Source organism: Suricata suricatta, chromosome 10 (genome assembly GCF_006229205.1).
Source record: "Suricata suricatta isolate VVHF042 chromosome 10, meerkat_22Aug2017_6uvM2_HiC, whole genome shotgun sequence".
In the NCBI taxonomy this organism is placed as follows: Eukaryota; Metazoa; Chordata; class Mammalia; order Carnivora; family Herpestidae; genus Suricata; species Suricata suricatta.
This window is the reverse complement of record NC_043709.1, coordinates 37,763,816-37,782,455: the sequence shown is the minus strand read 5'-3', so window position 1 is coordinate 37,782,455 and position 18,640 is coordinate 37,763,816. Positions and strand designations below refer to the sequence as shown.

The following is an 18,640-nucleotide window of genomic DNA, read 5'->3' as shown; positions in this document are numbered from 1 at the left end:
TAATGTCCCCATGCTTTCACTGTCTATTTCCTTTTTGTGAAGATGTCAAATGATCTGTCTTGTCCTGTGTAATTTAGAAGACTTTTATGTAGCTCTGAGAGACCATCATACAAGTCCAACCAGAAGAATAATTTATGAGTTTCAAAATGAAGGGTCATTATTAATACTGTCTGGCCTGCGATGAATATGTAGACTCTCTCGTTCATGCATGGCAAGATTTTAACTAGATCAAAAGAGGCAGAAGGTTTTAAATGAGGTGTTATGAATGATATCATTGGTTATATAAGTTTAATTTACATTTTAAAAAATATGATTGTTTAATGAGATTACAGAACATAAAACATGTCATTCGGTGTTGGCTTATATATAACTTTCAAATATTTCTTTGGCTGAAAACAATTTCAGAAGTTGTGCTTTTATTAGGTCCTTAGACTAATATTTATTAACCAATTGTAAGTTAGAATAATATGCACGGTAAGTATTCTGCATTATGAAGCTAAACACAGAAGGACAGCTACGAGTGGGTTCTCTCAGGTTTTTGAAGAGAGGTTAATTTTTAAGTGCTTTTACTTTACCAAAGCATTCCTGACTTGTATTCAGCAATCACTGATACTAATGATGTTTATGTAGCTGGAAGAAAATAGTACTTCTTCTTACCATTTCAATGTCCAGTGTCTTTTCTTAATTACAACAGGCAAATCTAATTACTTCTTCTGATCAATCTCAGTAATTGAATAATTCCTTTCCAGGCAAAGTAAAATCTTAAACATCTCCACAAGATCTTTTTTCTTTAATATAAGCACATAGTATAAAATAGGCCAAAAGAAAATGAATTAACTTTTAGTAGATGGAAAACTGTAATAGAAAAAGGTTTATATGTTTGAATATACTTATTTATATATACTTTACTATCTTAAAAAGAGCCTATCAATCTGAAGCCTCTCTTCTTACCTAAAAATCACCTCTTCTTCCTCTCATATGTATTCATTAGTGGACATAGTACATGTTCCCAAATGTACCTTGAGGGTTCTGTGTAATCCATAATATTTAGCCGTATGCCTTAAAAATGGCCGTTGAGTTCCTGCTATGTGCTGGATGCCATTCTAAACTTTTTAGTATATTAACTCCCTTAATTTTCAAAGATTAAATAGGTACCACTGTTATCATAACTTTAATTTTCAAAAAGTCTACGATACCTATCAATTTACCTCTACTTTTTAGAGGTGAGGATACCGAGGCAGAGGGAGGTTAGATAACTTGCTCAAGGTCACACAGCTAATAAATGGTGGACCCAGTAAATTAAACTCAACGGCCAAACTCCAGAGCTGTGCTCTAAATGATGGAAGGAAACGATTCATGGAAATCTAAGTTGGAGGAAAGAATACATGGGGAAGGGTGAAGTAGAAAAAATAGAAACCGCCATCTTGGCAGAGGAAACGCAGGTAACAGTACAGAACAGTGTGCCTGGAGCACTCAATAGATAAGAATTCATCAGTGATTATCTTTGTAGCCCACAGGTTAGAAGACTTTGCATATGTAATATTTATGACTAATGCTCTCCGCATGTTTTCTTTTTGCAGTGCCACCGTGGGCCTTAATCGCCATAGCCATAGTCGCTGTCCTTTTAGTCCTGACCTGCTGCTTTTGTATCTGTAAGAAATGTTTGTTCAAAAAGAAAAACAAGAAGAAGGGAAAAGAAAAGGGAGGCAAGAATGCCATTAACATGAAAGATGTGAAAGACTTAGGGAAGACTATGAAAGACCAGGTAATGTATTCATTCCACATTACTTGTTAGATGACTTCACTGAAGGTTAACAAATGGTTTATTGTTTTATGACAGATAAGCATAGATATAAGCAATTCCTAGACAGATGTCACTGCTGTAGAAATACTCTATAATCCTCTCAGTCTCCATTCAACATCCCAATGTGCAATGACAACACTTGGTAGGGTTTTCCAGTCTCCTAAGCATATGAACCAGAAAAGGGCATCCATGACCATCAGGGCCATCTTGACAGGTCCCACATCCTGGAATGATGCCTAAATATTGTGACTACATCTGTTCAGCCAGTCTTAATTGCATTGAGAGAAACAGAATAAAGAGTATCTGAATACATTCCCTCTCGGGCAAGGCGCCCTTCTAATATTATTGTTCACAATCCGTTAAGTAACTGAGACTTATGGCTACTTATCATACTTGATGAAAATTACCATTCCTATATCTCCATCCATCTCAATAATCAGCACTCAGGAATAGTGAATTTCAACAGGCAAAGGGAGAGAATTATCAGCTAGTCCGCAAGAACAGGGTATAATTTTATAGCAAAATTCTTGTTTTGTTAAGTTAGGGACAATGGAACCATAACACAGGTTATAAAATCCATCCAACCGGCTTATCATCCCAAGCCTTAGGAAGCTATTTGGATTTCTTTACACTGTTGTCTATTTTTACTAAATTACCTGGATGATTTGGTTCAGAATAAAGTTTACTCTTAATAATTAAAATTAAAGGCTTCTTCATTATTTTTTGGAATCATAGTGGTAATCTCTAAACACTTAATTCATATTAAAAATGTAAATGTAGAGCTTTGTCATAGAAATAACACTCAATTATCTTTGTTTCTCTTCAAATAATTGACAAGTTCTCTTTATTCCCAAATAGCAATAGATATTGACAGTTTTTAAAGTTCTTTTCATAGTATTCATTACTATTAATTGGACTCTTAAATAGGTCAGTCTCCTTAAGAACAATTTAGTCAAGGAGGACATTTCTAGTACATTTGCATAGTTTCCTAGTTAAACACACCTTCAGGGTGCCAACTCCACTCCCTACCTTGAGTTTTAAACATTTTTTTCTCCAAGACTCCATAATGTCTACTGACAACAATTTCACAAAGGCTCTTTTTCACTCACTGAACTTATGTTTGGTTTCAGAGCTCTAGAATCGATGGAGCACCTGTACTCAGGCTCAGAGAGCTTTGTCCTAAGCACACAGAGGTTTACATTTTTCTGAATGTTTCTAATCACAGCCACAGAAGTCCATGCACCCACATTCAACCCTAAAGGTCTAATAAGGATTTTTCTCTTCAGTTCATTTGTTACACAGAAACTGAAATGTGAAAACATAGCTTGCTTTTTTCAACATTTTCTATAACAAGCAGAACTTGATAGAGATTTCTTTAAACAATTTATTGAACAGAGAAACTGTGCTAGACAGACATGATCTGAATAAGTTGTAGGTGAATTTCATCTGTATCTATGAAACAACATGAAAATACAGTCCTATTGTTTTCAGAACTACAATGTAATTCAAGTGTGATTTTCCCAAATCCTAGAATTAACCATTAAAAGGACCAAGTAATGTTAAATTGTAACTATAGCATTTTTTCCTCACGTAAGAAATTTGTATTTTTCTTTGTCGAATTTGTTATGCATGATGTAAGATTATAATTTATAGTAGAGTAGTGGTGTTTATTACCCCTATTATGACCTGGATAAATGACCAAGATCTCAAAATGCTAAGTACAGAAAATCGATGGTGGTTCATATTTCATGGATCACTGATTCCTTTGGCTGGGAGGGGAAGAGAAAAGGAGTCAAAAAGGAAATACTGGTAGGAATTCAGTGATAGTTTACAATAATCTACTATTGCAACAAAGTATTCACGATTTCAACCATTCACAAAGTTCTTATCCTTTTAGGTAGATTACTTTGTCCATATAGAATTTTATAGATCTTATATTTGAATAATTAGATGTACAGGATACAATACAATTTGGACAAGTAAAAAGAGGCCCAGTTGTACAAAAGTAGCTTACACTCGTCTTTTGAGGCTGGCAAGAGTAGCTAATGATGGGTTCTATATTTTACAAAGAGGAAGGATGAAGAAGCAAAATAGAATGTACAGTTTTAAGATGTATGTCAAATGTCAGCCATCCAAATTCAAAATAGTATAAAGTAAGATTATTCTTAAATAATTACATTTGCAGATATTTTAAACAGAATATTTAGGTGAACATGGGGAAAAACAAGTATAGTCTATGCCTCTCATTTAAAATCCCAACAGATGCCTGAGGCATTTTAGATAAGATTTGTTATTAAGATCTACGGTTCCAGAGCCACCAGTAAGTCTTTACCATTTCAATCTGTGTAGGAATGCACAGAAATTCAAATTCCATGCTCATGGCTATCTGTCTCTACATTAAAATTTCACAGCCAACGAAGAATCTTTACCTTTCACAATGACAACAAACTAACTAGTAACAGTGTATTTACATAGCGTGAGACTTACATGAAAGGTTTCTTGTTTAATTCCTTAAAGCTTGAGAATACTGACAGTGCAGAGGGACAATACCAACTTGCAAAGTCGTAGGTCTGAAAAGGTCATTTCTCCATGGTTTTCACTAATGTGTGTGGATATTTTAATTTTTATTTCTTCCTTCTATGTCCTCCTTATCTGTGTTATGTCTCATGACTGTTCTGGACTGTCCCTTGCGGTAGGTTTCCTCTGCTCTTTAGAAAGCCCTAGTCAATGCTCAGATACATTTAGTGGCCTGGCCGCTGGGGCGCCACAGCTCCGGGTGTACCATTCTGACACACATCAAGAGGCTGAACTAAATTGATTTCTTTTTTCTAAGATAAAGGGCTCTCATTTTCATCCTTCCTAACTGATTCAACAGAACAGTATTAGAAAGCTCAAGTTGTTAATTGACGGGAGTGGAAAGAAAATGCAGTTCCTTTGCTACTTTTTAAGTGTGCCTTATCAAAACCAATCTTAACAACTTAGAGTAACTTCTCTTTCTGATGGTTTGTAAAATTAAGTACCTTTTGAATGTCGAAGCAAGCCGAAGCATGTACACCAAATCTTTGAAATTTTAAACAAGATCTGATGTTCCTAGGATAGCTTTCACTACTACGTTTCAGCAAACTATCAAAACTGCTGGATTTACAAGCTTTTTCCTCTGCATTTTGTTGAGGGGGGTGTGGAGGGGTATTGCTCCTGAGATATTATAATAGCCACTGATTTAATAGGTCTAAGTTTAATGTGATGGTACAGAAGGCGTCCTGCTTGAGCTCAGCCCTCAGGACAAGAATAGACTTAATCATTTCGGTGATGAACACTGGCGCAGAGAAATTATCGAAAATTTAGCCCTATTTCATGCAGAATAATCACAAAGATGGTCCTGCACCTTTTATTAAGGCAAAAACCACTTAGAAAGAAGGAGATTTAATATCCCCACTATTTCAAATTGCACTCAGCTGAAACATGATATGTAAATTGTCAGTTCTGAAAGAAACCTTTGAAAAAGTACTTTAATCCATGAATTTTTTTGATAATTATCATAAAGTAATGTGTAGGCTTTGCAGACAGAAATACACATTAGTTTGCTGTTATTTTTAAGAACTTAAAATCTTCCCGGGAGGCAATTTACCTAAGCTGTAATTTTCTAGGCACACTGAGGAGAGTGTTAAAGACTTAACACGCAGCCAAGGTTTTGAAAGGGCAAGAGATTTCACTGCCTCCGCTCCCCCAATTACACTCAGTAGTCTTTGCTGACCACTTTACGACCATGTTCCCTTTAGTGACTTATCCCCCCACTCAAGGTAAAAGCTTAAATTTTTAAGGAATTTCATGATTTTCTGCCTTTGACTATCAGTAAGTACATTGGCATTTTACTCTTCAGGGAAGCATCTAAGTATGAACTTTCCTAATGAAATGGTGTATGGCTAACCAGATTTGTGAAGGTTTCTACACAGATATGATAACAGTAATTTTCAATTTTCCAAACTCATTGTAGGTTCCTGAAAATTTTCAAGAAGTACAGAGGAGAGGAGGCGCCTCTAACTACCGCTCAACTCTATTTACATGATCCTCCCACCCAAATGAGTTCTATTGATATGATGCCATCACATCTCCATTTTTTTAAGGATTGAATTGGAGGTAGCAAAGAGAGCCAAATTGGAAAAATCTTGTTCATTCAGCCCCACAGAGAGTCTCTGTGTAAACGGATGAGTTAACAGTAAGCTTTCCATGAACAGAGAAGAAAGATCGCATAGCCTGGTAGGTGGGGAGAGGTTAGGTGATGAACCATAGTCTGACAACTCAGGCCTTTCTGAAATCTGGGTCTGCTTCTGGCATTTGAGTTCTACAAGGGTTTTCCAATTTAAGTTGCTGACAAGAGTTAAGATTCCTTTACTCTGTCATAGATATAAAGCAGGGTACCACACACACACACACACACACACACACACACACACAGAGCAATGAAAATGCCATAACCAAAAACAAGGGAAGAATATTTGGTGTGTATGTGTACATGTACACATCTATATAACAGAAAAGTTGAAAGCACTGTAACACAGAGTCTCTAGAAACTAGTAAGAGTCAAACAAAATGCTAGAAAACTTAGCTAAGGATAGATACAAGTTCCCGCCCCCCCCCCAAAAATACAACTGGTTACTTTAAAGATTTAAAAATTTTTCAACCTCACTAGTAGTCAGGGAGATGTCATTTTATCACTTTTTAATTCTGAAAAATTATGTATAGTTTTTTAAATTGTTTTTCTAATTCTGTAAGGCAATAAGAATCCATATCCCTAAAAACAAATTCCCAATATTTATCTTTTTAACATCTTTTTTTTTTCAGCAAAACTCTTGTACTTCATGGGAAAATACACATTTTCAAAAGAGAGGAGCATTCTAATCTCTTTTATAAAATAATGAGCTTTCTAGTATTTCAATTTTCATGACACTTCAGTTTTAGATTATCAAGAATATTCAGTTCATCCAAACTGAGTTTTGAGATTTCAGTACCATTTTTGTTCATCAACGCAAAATAAATGTTTATACGGATTTCAGTTTGACAAAATAGCAAATATAACTGCTTTTTTTTTTATATCAAACAGACCCATAAATCAGTTTAATTCAGCCTAGCTTTCTGTGGAGCTGTTATAAAAATAAAATGGTAAACTTAAACTGGACATGGCATAGACTTTTCACCATGCATTTACTGGTGGCATGTTTTTTCCACTTTTTCCATAACCATTATAAACATACATGTGAAACATAGGATATTAAAAGTCTTGGAGAATCACTTACTTGGCTATCTTTCTCATAGGAAACAAGGCAAGAAAAGGCCACGCATTTCAAAGAAGTCCTCCACTGCATGTAACAGTGATGTTCTACATGATGCTTAGATCTCTTTAAACTACATGAATGTGAAACCTGGCCTGGTTAATAGCATGTGTATCATACCTCTGAAAGAAGCAGCTTTATCAAAGCCAAACATGATGCCCAGTTGACATTTTCTTTGCAACGACTTTACATTCCTTGCTTGCAATATTCTGAGGGGCTTCTTCCATCGCTGCTTCCATGTTGCTTGCTGATCGGGGGTGAAAATTCCGTGCACAAGTGGAATTTTAAAAAATATCTAAGCAGCAAATGTGAATGTGTGTCAGACAAACGGACTTCCAGCATCTTTGTGCTTGCTTCTAACAGCTTGGAAGTATAACCGCAGGCCCAGGTCAATATGGGTTTCCATGAATTCACTTGAGTTCACATTTAATCTGTTCCCTACTCATAGGCTTTAAAGGACGATGATGCCGAAACTGGATTGACTGATGGGGAAGAAAAAGAAGAACCCAAAGAAGAGGAGAAACTGGGAAAACTTCAATATTCATTGGATTATGATTTCCAGAATAACCAGGTATGGGGAGGGGGGTGCAGAAAGGACTTCTAATTCCATTACATTTTCTGAAATTACCAAGTAGAAATTGAAGCAAGTTACTTCCTAAAACATTTCATTTGCTGCGAGGGGAAAATGCAATTATCAAAGCTATTGATGAAATCATTTCTAAGTACAGGCAGTCCCCTACTTGCTAATTTAACTTCTGGTAATTGGAATTCACAGTATTCAACGGATTACATCTACTTGTGGCACTAACGCAGGCAAGCAGAATACAAATGAACTTGGAGGTAGTCAGTCTGATTCTGACAGCTCCTAGCCACAATCTTACCCCCACTGGCCCCTCAGCCTGAGCTTGAACCATCTCTCCTGAAATTTATCAAATTTAGATCCAAACAGGGCGAGGAACTATTGAACTAGACCACCATTCAACCAAAACTTTCAAACAAAATGTAGGCACACCTGGGTGGCTCAGTCGGTTGAGCATCTGGCTCTTGATTCTAGCACAGGTAATGATCTCACTCACAGTCGTGAGATCAAACCCTGCATCGGGCCCCATGCTGGGCATGATTATGATTCTCTCACTCCCTCTGCCCCACCCCATCCTCTCTCAAAAAATAAAACAAAATATAACTGTGTGATAAGGAATCAGAAATGAAAAACTGATTGCCTTCCATGCATTTCAAAGGCACGAATGCCTTATGTAATATCATGACACCAGGTAAAATTCCTAGCATGGATAAACTAACCATTCTAGAAAAGTAGAAAGACCATCAACTTCATTTCTAGTGCCTGTGACTTCTGCCCAAAAAGTGACAAGGAACTGAAGACAGGAATAAAATAATCATTCCTCCTTCAATTTCTCAAAAAGCCATAAAGTGCCACCTAGATAAATGACAATATTAGGGGTCTTTTATTAACCATGTTGAAAGTTAGCTCAAAGATAAAGGTTTAAAATCTCTTTAAAAAAAAAAAAAAAAACCCTTCTAAGATCCATGAAATTGACCATGTCCCTTTACCTTCTGAATTGCTAAATTTAAAGGCTAGGTAAGAATTAGTGGGATCAGCTGAGAGATCAGGCTCTTAAGAATCCTAGGACAATGTCCACGTCTGACAAGGGGAGTTTTAACTATCACTTTTGTTTTCCTTCTCTCATCTTTTTAGAGGGAAAAAAATGATAAAAAAAAAAATACATTTACTACTAATGCAGCTTGCGTTAAATTATTTCCAGTTTGATGAGGAATTAACAATAAACAGAACAAACACCAATGTTCAACTTTGAGCATCAAAGTCCAAAGTCAGTCACACTATGAGAACTCAACACAGTTGCAAGAATTCCGGGCATATTTTAGAAATTGACAATTTAAATAATGTTTTCACTTTACAAATTTCCAGAGATTCCTCATGAAGAATGTATTGATATGCTTTATCATACTAAAAACTTTTATCAGTTTCATTATAGCCCTGGCTAGTTGTTTCATAATACATTCTAGAAAGCTGCATTTCAGTTACAGATTCAAGTTTATAAGTATGGGTTTATACGCATTTGTAGGTATACCATTTATAGTTAATTAAAATAGGGAATTTAAGGTCATTTCTACCCTGGCCAACAAAATTTGATCATCAGAACTGCCTATTGTTTACATATTCTGGGAAAGATGAAGGTCAATGCATGAGATCTTAACATGTAACTTTTTTTCCCCGAAATTTAACATGCCTATATATATGTATTGCTTATGTTTTCCGACTTTATTCTACTTTCATATTATCCAGTAGAAATCTAGTGGTATCTTATCCTGGTTAGTCATAATTTTGTAACTTGTAAGTTAGCTTGAGTTCATTAAGTATCATTTTAGAAAGTATTTTTAAGAAAATACCACTGATTTTTTTTTTACTAAAATATATTGAGTACTTTTATTGTTCCCTTTCTAGCAAATATCCAACTGTTAAAAAGGTATTTCATTCTGAGATCTAGAAGATTCTGCCTGATTAAATGTTTTTCAATTAGTATGCATTGATTTTCTTCCCAAATGTCCTCAGCTAATGTAATTTATAAGATGAATCCTATGAATCATGAAATATAGTATGAGGAATTTTATATATTAAGATGTAATCAAGTATACATGTTTGCTTACCAAAACTAAAACAGAACTATAATGTACTCTAAATGAGAGGCTTTCGTTGCCCAGAGACATGTGATACTTATTTCAAGCAGAAGGGAGGTTAGAAGTAACTCCACTCCTTGTCAACAAAATTTCCAAAAATCATTAGAATATAAGTCACCTAGAGTTAAAGAGTTTAGGTTATAGGATGAGTGCATTCCCTGCCCAAAAGAAAATTTATTTCAAAAAGTAGGGGCACCTGGTGGCTCAGCTGGCTCAGCATCCGACTCCTGATTTCAGCTCATGTCCTGAACTCACAGTTCGCAGGATCGAGCCCAACATCAGGTTCTGTGCTGCCAGTGCAGCTCTTTCACTGTCCCTCCCTGGCTCACTCACTCTCTCTGAGTAAGTAAATAAACAAACATTAAGTTGTTGTTGTTTTTTTAAGTGAGGAGAAAATAGAATCTTGCTTATTCGCATTGCTATCTAAAGGCTAATTCCAAATACCAACTTGGCAAAGCAAGAGAAACTGTTTGCTGTACTCATCATGTCTTTATAATCTGACGTCTGTTTTAGCTGTTCTTGGCCATCTGTCTGTGTTTTGTATACCTACAATCCAGCACTCTTATTGCTACTGTTGTACGGTGCTGTCACAGAGATACTGAGCACTAAAATGGAAATAACAATCACCGAGAGTACTGGTCCCAGTGAAAAACTGAGCCAACTAGCCAGAGCGTCCTTACCAACACAGGGGGTTAGTTTTATGGGAAGTGCAACTTTTTTTTTTTTAAAGTAAGTGAATTGGATTAAAAAGTCAGACTCAAATTTTCAGGTTTGATGCATAAAGCCATAATGTAACTGCATTTATTGACAAGTATACCTTGGACAACAATAAGAGGGCCTACTTTTGTTTCCCGTGAGGATTTTTTTTTTTGTATTTCACTAGATCCTTATTTAGAATTACAGCATATTTTCTTGAAAAAGTTTGCACAGAAATGTAAAACAAAGCACTATCACATTATGTGGGATCTATAAGCCTAAAGGTCTTTTTGATAATTAGAAACATTTATTTTTTTTTATTTTTCGCTAAGTTATTAGATTCTCTAGAGATAAGTACATCAGCACATATTTCACCCAAAGTCTGAAAAGGCACTTTTTAGAGATAGCTAGACTCAACTTATGTTAGTTACTTAAATGGAGCACTGAGTTTGAGACTTTCCGGCCTCTGCCTTCTTCTGGAAATCAATGCCTACGTTTTGGCTTAAATTCTTTTTTTCTAAACCAGTCTGTTAATACAAAACGTCCAGCAACAGCACCTTTAGAATCCTCCTCTCACACCTTTTATTCTCTTGCAAAACCATTAACAAGGCCAGCCTATCTCCCTCCCATTCATAGTAAGACAGGAATGGATCACAAAAAAAAGACATGGAGAAACCTCTGCCTTCAAGAAAAAAAAAATTAGAAAGTTGGTCACTCAACATTCAAATCATATCTGTAATCTTACTTTCATTTATGTGAAGCTGAAATGGTATTTGACTCCATGTCCTATATTAAACAGAATAAATGGTCATTTTACTGTAAGTTAAAATAAAAAGTAGGCAGCATACAAGTAAAGGTCAAATATGATAGAAACTTGCACATCTTATTTTTATCTCAAAATGCTACCCAATTTCTAAGAAATTTCTACTTTGCTGGTCTGAAGCTTTGAGTTTAGTATAAAATTTTCCTACTTCATAATTACAGACTTGTTATTGTTTAACAATTTATTTCCACTTACAAATCATGCCCTGGAATGAAAAATAATGCACGAGGGCTTTTAGCAACTGGGAAGTTATTTGATTGCAACCCTTTTGCAAACATGAATTCCATATTTAACTGTAATCAGCAACCTTTTAAAAGCCTCTTTTGTGTTTGAAACCAGGCTTCCCAGAGCCTGCATCTGTCATAATTGGGTTTCTGAAGTCTATATGGCTTGCTTCATTTGCGTTCTGGGTTTAGACTTGTAAGAGAAATAAAAGTTTATTGAAAGCAAAGAGAAGAGGGAGAGAGATCACAATATGCAACATCGTGAACAGTCTTTTCCAAAATGTCCACCAATGTTTGTGTTTGCTTTATTCTCTCTTTCCAGCTGCTGGTAGGGATTATCCAGGCTGCTGAGCTGCCTGCGTTAGACATGGGAGGCACATCTGACCCCTACGTTAAAGTGTTTCTGCTGCCCGATAAGAAGAAGAAATTTGAGACAAAAGTCCACCGAAAGACCCTTAATCCTGTCTTCAATGAGCAATTTACTTTCAAGGTACATTTTTTTTTGTACTTACTAATAACATTTCCTCTGTGGTTTTCAGATCCGTCTCATCCTGACATCCCGACACAGACCTAGAAATGCACATGAGCACTTGTTCAGAAGCTCACGGATGAGTCTATTCAGAATATTTAAAATTCTTATCTTCATTCCAGTAAGGATTCTACACAATCGTTAGATTTGGTTAAAGTAGGATTCTGCTTGGCCATCTCAGGACAGAATACAGGCTGGAAGAGGATGGGATGTCATTCACATCCAAAAAGGGAAACGTGAGCCAATAGACTTGAACATTGCCCTCTCTCTCAAATAAAGCCAAAGGAATAATGAAATTATTATTTTTACTAAGTCTCAAAGTTCCCGAAAATAAGTTACCATCACCGAATAAAGTACCCTGTGTTCCACTGTTTAAATGGTACAAATAGAAATACCATGAGAGTAAAACCTGTGTGTATAGAGGCAATCCAAGCCCTCCAAGAGCATTCTGAACCTATCAATAATGAGAATACAAACCTATTGTTTTTCTGCATTTCTAGCGTTTTCCCTTAACTCTAGGCTCTTCCCTAGTGCTCTTCATCTTGTTGAGACACCTCAGCTAACAAACAATAACAAAGAGAGATTCTGGCCATAAAATAACTGGACAGGAAAATGTACCCCGCAGGCCTCAGGCATCTCCACATACACAGTTCTGTGGCTCATGTCTCCAAGTCACGCATAAAACGCATAAAAAGCAGTACTTTGGTAACTATCTTCAATATGTGAAAAAACTGTAAAGTGCATTACTTAAAATAATACATTTCTGAATTATGAAAGGTCTGTGAATATGCCAGCAGGCAGATTCAAAATCACTCATCTATCAGCCAACCTTAGCGACAGCATGGGGCTCATGTGAGCAAATACTATGGTGTAAAATAAATGGGTGCAAGTAAAGGCATGAGTCATTTCCTCGAGCCTTGTTTCCAGTTTTGTAAGAGTAATATCTTTCTGTTCACTCCGAAATTTCAAATTTGAAGGCAAAAATCCCCAATGTATTGTCAGTAATCTTATCTAAAAACTACACTTTTCTATGCCCAGATTGTTTGTTTAGAGTAGTAATAAGATTCTGAAACAACTCAGCTTACCAAGAACTCCTCACTATGACCAGTATACCACAGAGCATAAAATGAAGATAAAACTAATAAAATATTGCAAATGGTAATGACCATCATTCTGTTTGGCTATGTATTAATTTTAATTTAGGTCAGGAGTTTCTGACCACAGTGTAGTCAACAGACTCCTTAAATTATTTGAAATACTATGGTGTCTTTCTGTTTTGAGTTACCTGTGTGTTATTTCAAAAAAATGTATTTCTAAAATTTTATTAGTAATTTCTGTGGCTTTGAGAGGTTTATACTGAAAAATTTTGACTGCCTATAAAATTTTATCAGGTCCTATTTTATTTCAAGAATGCTGGTCAGGTGATAAATCAATCCAAAGTGTAATATACTTTGATACACTTAGAACTATGCTGCTGTTTCCAGAGAACTGGTTCATTTCTCCGGAAGACATTGTAGATTACGCATATTGAAATGCCAATAGACAAGATGATGGGAGAACAGAAGCGTAATGGTTTAAAGGGAAGAGGCTTTAAAACAGAGTTCAAATCCACTTCACAGGAACACGACATGCCCTGGCCTAAATGCTTCTTTTCCTCCAAACTCCCAGCTGAAGGAGGTACTAAGCATTCAAATAGTAACTATGTAAGTGCCGACTCTGCCTAACCTGTATTCATTCAGCTTCAAACTGCTCTGTGAAGTAGGCCTTACTATTATCGCTATGTGATAGGGAAAAAACATGAAGTTGCCCCAAACCCTTCATCTAGAAAGTGCGAAAACCCAGGCCTGGGCCTGTCTGACCCCAAGCCTAGGTTTTTTGACAATGTTATTTCAGTAGAATCACCCAAAAAATCCAGAGTTATTTCAGGAATAAGATGAAATGTTTATCCCTACTCTAAAATTTATTTCTTCCTCTGACATTCAGCTGTTTGGAAGGGTTTTTCTTCTTCTAAAATGGAAAAAGCACGGTTCCTACATTTTAATCAAAGTACTTTAATCAGATTCCAAATAGATGACAAGTGAGAAAAAAAAAAACTCTTGACAAAAATTTCCTCTATGTTTATGGTCAAATATGCTTCCTTCTCCTTCCCGTAACATACAAAGCTCATTGAGAAATGTTTGATGCAGCAACGACAACCATTTGTTCTGATATATAAAAAGTGATCAAACCTTCGATACAAGTCCACACAATTTCTTAATTAGGTGTTTCTACCCAGTTACTGAAGTGTAGCTTACTTAGAATGCACTGCTTCCCCTGAATATTAAAAATGTCACCAGTAAAAACCCCAGCCCACAGCATCTGTCCCAGATATATCTGAACAGCTGGAGAATCCATCAGTTCTTGGCCTTTTGCCACCACTCTTCCTAAAAAGTGTCATGCCTAAGAATGAACCTCAAGGTCTATATTAAAATGCATCTCTGATACTCAAAACATCAATTTTCTAGTCAGTTCTTGTCCATCAGTAAATTGTTTTAGGGAGTGAGGCAACTTGTTAATTTCATTTAAATCCTTTGACTCCTAGCATATTTTTTCAGAAATCACTTCTCCATTAAACTGTGGCATCCAAATGGCTTGAGTTAGTAGGACTTTGGAAGCAAGTTTTCCACCCTAACTTATACTCTTACAGTGTGACTGATCATAACAGTAACACAATATCCTAAAGTAAAACCTACATAGTCAAGAGCAAGACATCTTAGTTTATTCTTGTATTAAACAAATTCCCCCCAAAGGAGCTACTAATCATTCAAACAATACATATTTAAGTGCCTACTGTGTGCCAACACTGCTAAATCTTAAAGTGTTTATAGCATGACTAATAGACTCTATCAATAATACTAATAGCTTATAGAACACTAGGATAAAGTGGTACCTGACTATAGGAAGTCCCTCATTTCTCCCAATTTAAGCCTCAAGTAGTAATTCAAATGATTCAATTTTTAAAAAGTACATCCCTGTTTTGCTCATCCAACATACATATTATAATTAAACACTGTAATAAGTAACATATTTTAAGCATCTTTGTGACCAGATTTTTATCCTCATCTCTTTTTATTAAGGTGCCGTATTCAGAACTGGGTGGCAAAACCCTGGTGATGGCTGTTTATGATTTTGATCGTTTCTCCAAGCATGACATCATTGGGGAGTTTAAAGTCCCCATGAACACAGTGGATTTCGGTCACATAACCGAGGAGTGGCGTGATCTGCAAAGTGCAGAGAAGGAAGAGGTAAGGAAAACATTAGCATTTCTAATATGACAAGCTGTACTCGCCAGTTGCTATTCACATAATAACCTACTGAAAGATGTTCTCTACGAAGGATAATGTGGGCCTCCAGCTGCTGACAGCTGGTAAGACAGGGTTAAGGGATTGCATCACCTCATTAAAAAGTATACTAGTCTTCTGGGTCTCATTTGAAAGAAAAGAGGAAGATTCGTGCACCATGTCTATAGATAATTCCCTGGACACACACACACCCACTATCTGTTTCTAAAAAGCTTACAAAATGCCAGACACGTACACATCTACTTCTTTAAAAGGACAGTGAAAAATCATCTTATTCTTTGTATTTTTCCGGAGTCATTTCATGTTTTCCACATAGGTTATGTAGCTATTAAACAGAAATAAAATAGCACTTTTCCCTTGATTATTTCTGCATATCACAGACCGTTCATTGTTTCTTCTACAGATATCAGAGCATGATGGGTGGAACATCAAATATAATTCACGAAGGCTGATATTAAATCCATTTTTTAAATGACTCACATTATTATAGTACTCTTCACATTGTTTTTTCCCCAGTTTTAATAGTTCAGTACAGGATTTTTCTGTGATTTAAAAAGGGTAGTTTAATATCCTTAGTGCATTTAAACTACATAACAATCAATTCTATTTGATTATGCTATGCCTGCCTGGCACTAGTGTTTTTCTGTGCTAATGTCTCAACAGGCCAATATCAGAATGGCAAACAACCCTAGCTTCTCTGAATTCCTAAGGCTGCTTCATTTCTAGCTATTTTTTGGATCCTGACAATCCCTTGGGTTTATAATCACATGAGGGATCCGTAGGATGCTGTAAGGTGTGATTACTTTGGGGCCACACAGGAGACCAAAGAGCAGTCCAGGTCCAAGAAACTCAACCAAAGCCTGTTACCTGGGAATTCTCTCAGCCTATGGTTTTCTGTGACCAGTGTAACTGAGGTTTTAGAATAAGTTTGTTGATTGCTTTTCTGAAATTGAATCTTATTAGTGCTCTAACTTTGGCTGTAAAAAGAAAAAAAGGAATAAAAATTATCTGAATTAAGCTCTCCTTTTCTTTTGGAAAGAAATATATATATAACTTAACCAAATGTGTTAGTCAAACTTAGATTCTTGAATACTAATACAGATTTAGCCCCACTGTGAATATTCAAAAATCACCCTAAGCTAATGTTGAGTTTTTACATTTTATTTTTATAAGTAGTTCTTCTCTGAGTGAATATCAATCTTAAATCCAACATCTGGCTGAAAATAATAATTTGATCATGTTTCTAATTTTTTAACAATGTCTCATTCAATTTTTATGTTTTATTAAAAATTTTTCCTTTGTAAATTCCTTGCAACTGGGGTGCAAAGTGGGACCATGGCAAATATTTATTTACTGAAAGGTTTTTATTAGTTGACTGGCTAATGGTTAGCCTGTTCGTTGAGTATCAAAATATGACCCACTCGTGTTTCACAATGGCTACCTGTCCAGAGTGCATGGTTCATATTCCTCACCTTCATCTGATAACTATCAAGTGGCATGGAACTCCAAGATCACACCTCACTGCGTTTCTGAAAAGTTGGCAAATATTTTAGCCTCAGTTAAGACAGTGTAAGCCAGTAGCAATTTTCCTCTCTCAAAAATTCTTTGAATATGGGCAGAATTTGAAAGTTGGCAGCAAGCTGATTGAGTTTGACTCTGGAAATTAGAGGATAGACAGACTGCCCAAAAAGAATCACATTTTTTTTCTTCTCATCCTTTTATTTGCCCTCTCCTTTCCCTCTCTTCTATTTCTTTCTTCTTCTTCCACATCTTCTCTCTCTACCTCAAATCTTTGTAGCCCAAGTCATTCAAAAATATTATGTGAGTATTTACTATCAATCGCTACATTTCTGGGACTGTGTAGGTACTAAAGAAAGTAAAGAGGGTAGACACTGCTTCTGTTTTTCATCGTATACACTGTGGTCACACTTTCCTTCCTCACACCAACCTTTGCCTGGCTTGTTGTCAGAGAGACTGGTTTCTTGAAAAAGTCCAGTCTTTAAGATCAAACACTCCTGGGTTTCATTTCTGACAAGTCCATTTACCTACTTAGAGAACTTGGACACATCACTTAAGCTCTCTAACATTCAGTTTTCTCTTTTTAATTTAGAAAGCCGTTTAACATTATGTACCCCTGTCCTACAGATTAAGTAGGATACAGTGTAAAGTACGTGGTACAGAGCCTGGTGTGTGCTAAGTGCTCAGTAAGCAAGAGATCCCTCATTCTTTCCTCTTGGCCAGTCTTGTTTGGGTTCTCTTTTCACTTCATGCTTTTATCTCCCTCTTTGTTCTAGCCTTTCCCCTCTATCCAAATCTACTACTCTCTGGTTCTCCTTACTACCATTCTGTTCCCTAATGTCCCTAGAGTTTTTAATGGGAAGTTATTCTACAACTACATTTTTAAACTCCAGAGCTGTTCCTCTTGGATACCTACTTGGGAATAGTAATTTTCACTTTTCAGTTCAGTAGCTCTTTCCTTTTATCTTGATATAAAAAAGCTCATGAAACAAGTGTCTGGTTTACAACCTATCTCTGGATGACTAGAACCAGGTATAAACTTTCTCATAAATGAAGTAAGATTCTAGTTACATTTTTCATCTGAAGAATTACTTATTCTCACTGATATAGGCTCTATTATTTCATGCTACTGTCCATTAACTGCAGGAAATTATAGTTGTATAAATAAATTGAAGTCTTAGATTGACTTTGGTTCTCACAATTTTAAAGATACTGTTTTTCCCTTTTACATGAACAATTCTGTTCATGATCTTTATTTCCCTGTCATCTAACAGTGTAATGTTTAATGTCATAAGGAGTGAAAGATATCAGGGAAGGTGGAAAAAAGGAATTCAAGACATAGCTTTGGAACCTAGAAACTGAACCACTAATCAGTCGTCTGTTCGCTTGGTTGACACTGAGATTTAAATAGGTTAAATCCCACCCACTGAGATCCAACCTTGTGATTTTTGAAAGAATGGAGTAAGGTGCTGTCACCCAAAAGTTGGAAAATATAAAAGTCATAAGATGATGAAGCAATTATGTAAGTTAAAAATTATGTTATCTTGGTGATCAACCAAATGTGCAAGCAATTTAGAAGGAAGAAAGAGAAGAAGCCTTATCTGAAAGTTACTAAGTATATGTTGAAAATGTAAGGTGTGGGGCGCCTGGGTGGCTCAGT

At 36.0% G+C, this 18,640-nt stretch overlaps 1 protein-coding gene across 3 annotated transcripts in view; it reads left to right on the top strand.

Annotated features, from left to right (window-relative positions):
* The window catches only part of SYT1 (synaptotagmin 1), a 533,656-nt gene that overhangs the window by 378,989 nt on the left and 136,027 nt on the right, over positions 1–18,640 (top strand). For 2 of the 3 annotated variants that reach the window (XM_029954926.1, XM_029954927.1), the window contains 4 exons: positions 1,581–1,765; positions 7,583–7,705; positions 11,915–12,082; positions 15,238–15,405. In XM_029954926.1, the coding sequence (XP_029810786.1) occupies positions 1,581–1,765; positions 7,583–7,705; positions 11,915–12,082; positions 15,238–15,405 (644 nt within the window). The remainder of the gene's footprint in view (positions 1–1,580; positions 1,766–7,582; positions 7,706–11,914; positions 12,083–15,237; positions 15,406–18,640) is intronic. The other variant, XM_029954928.1, reaches the window with a different exon arrangement.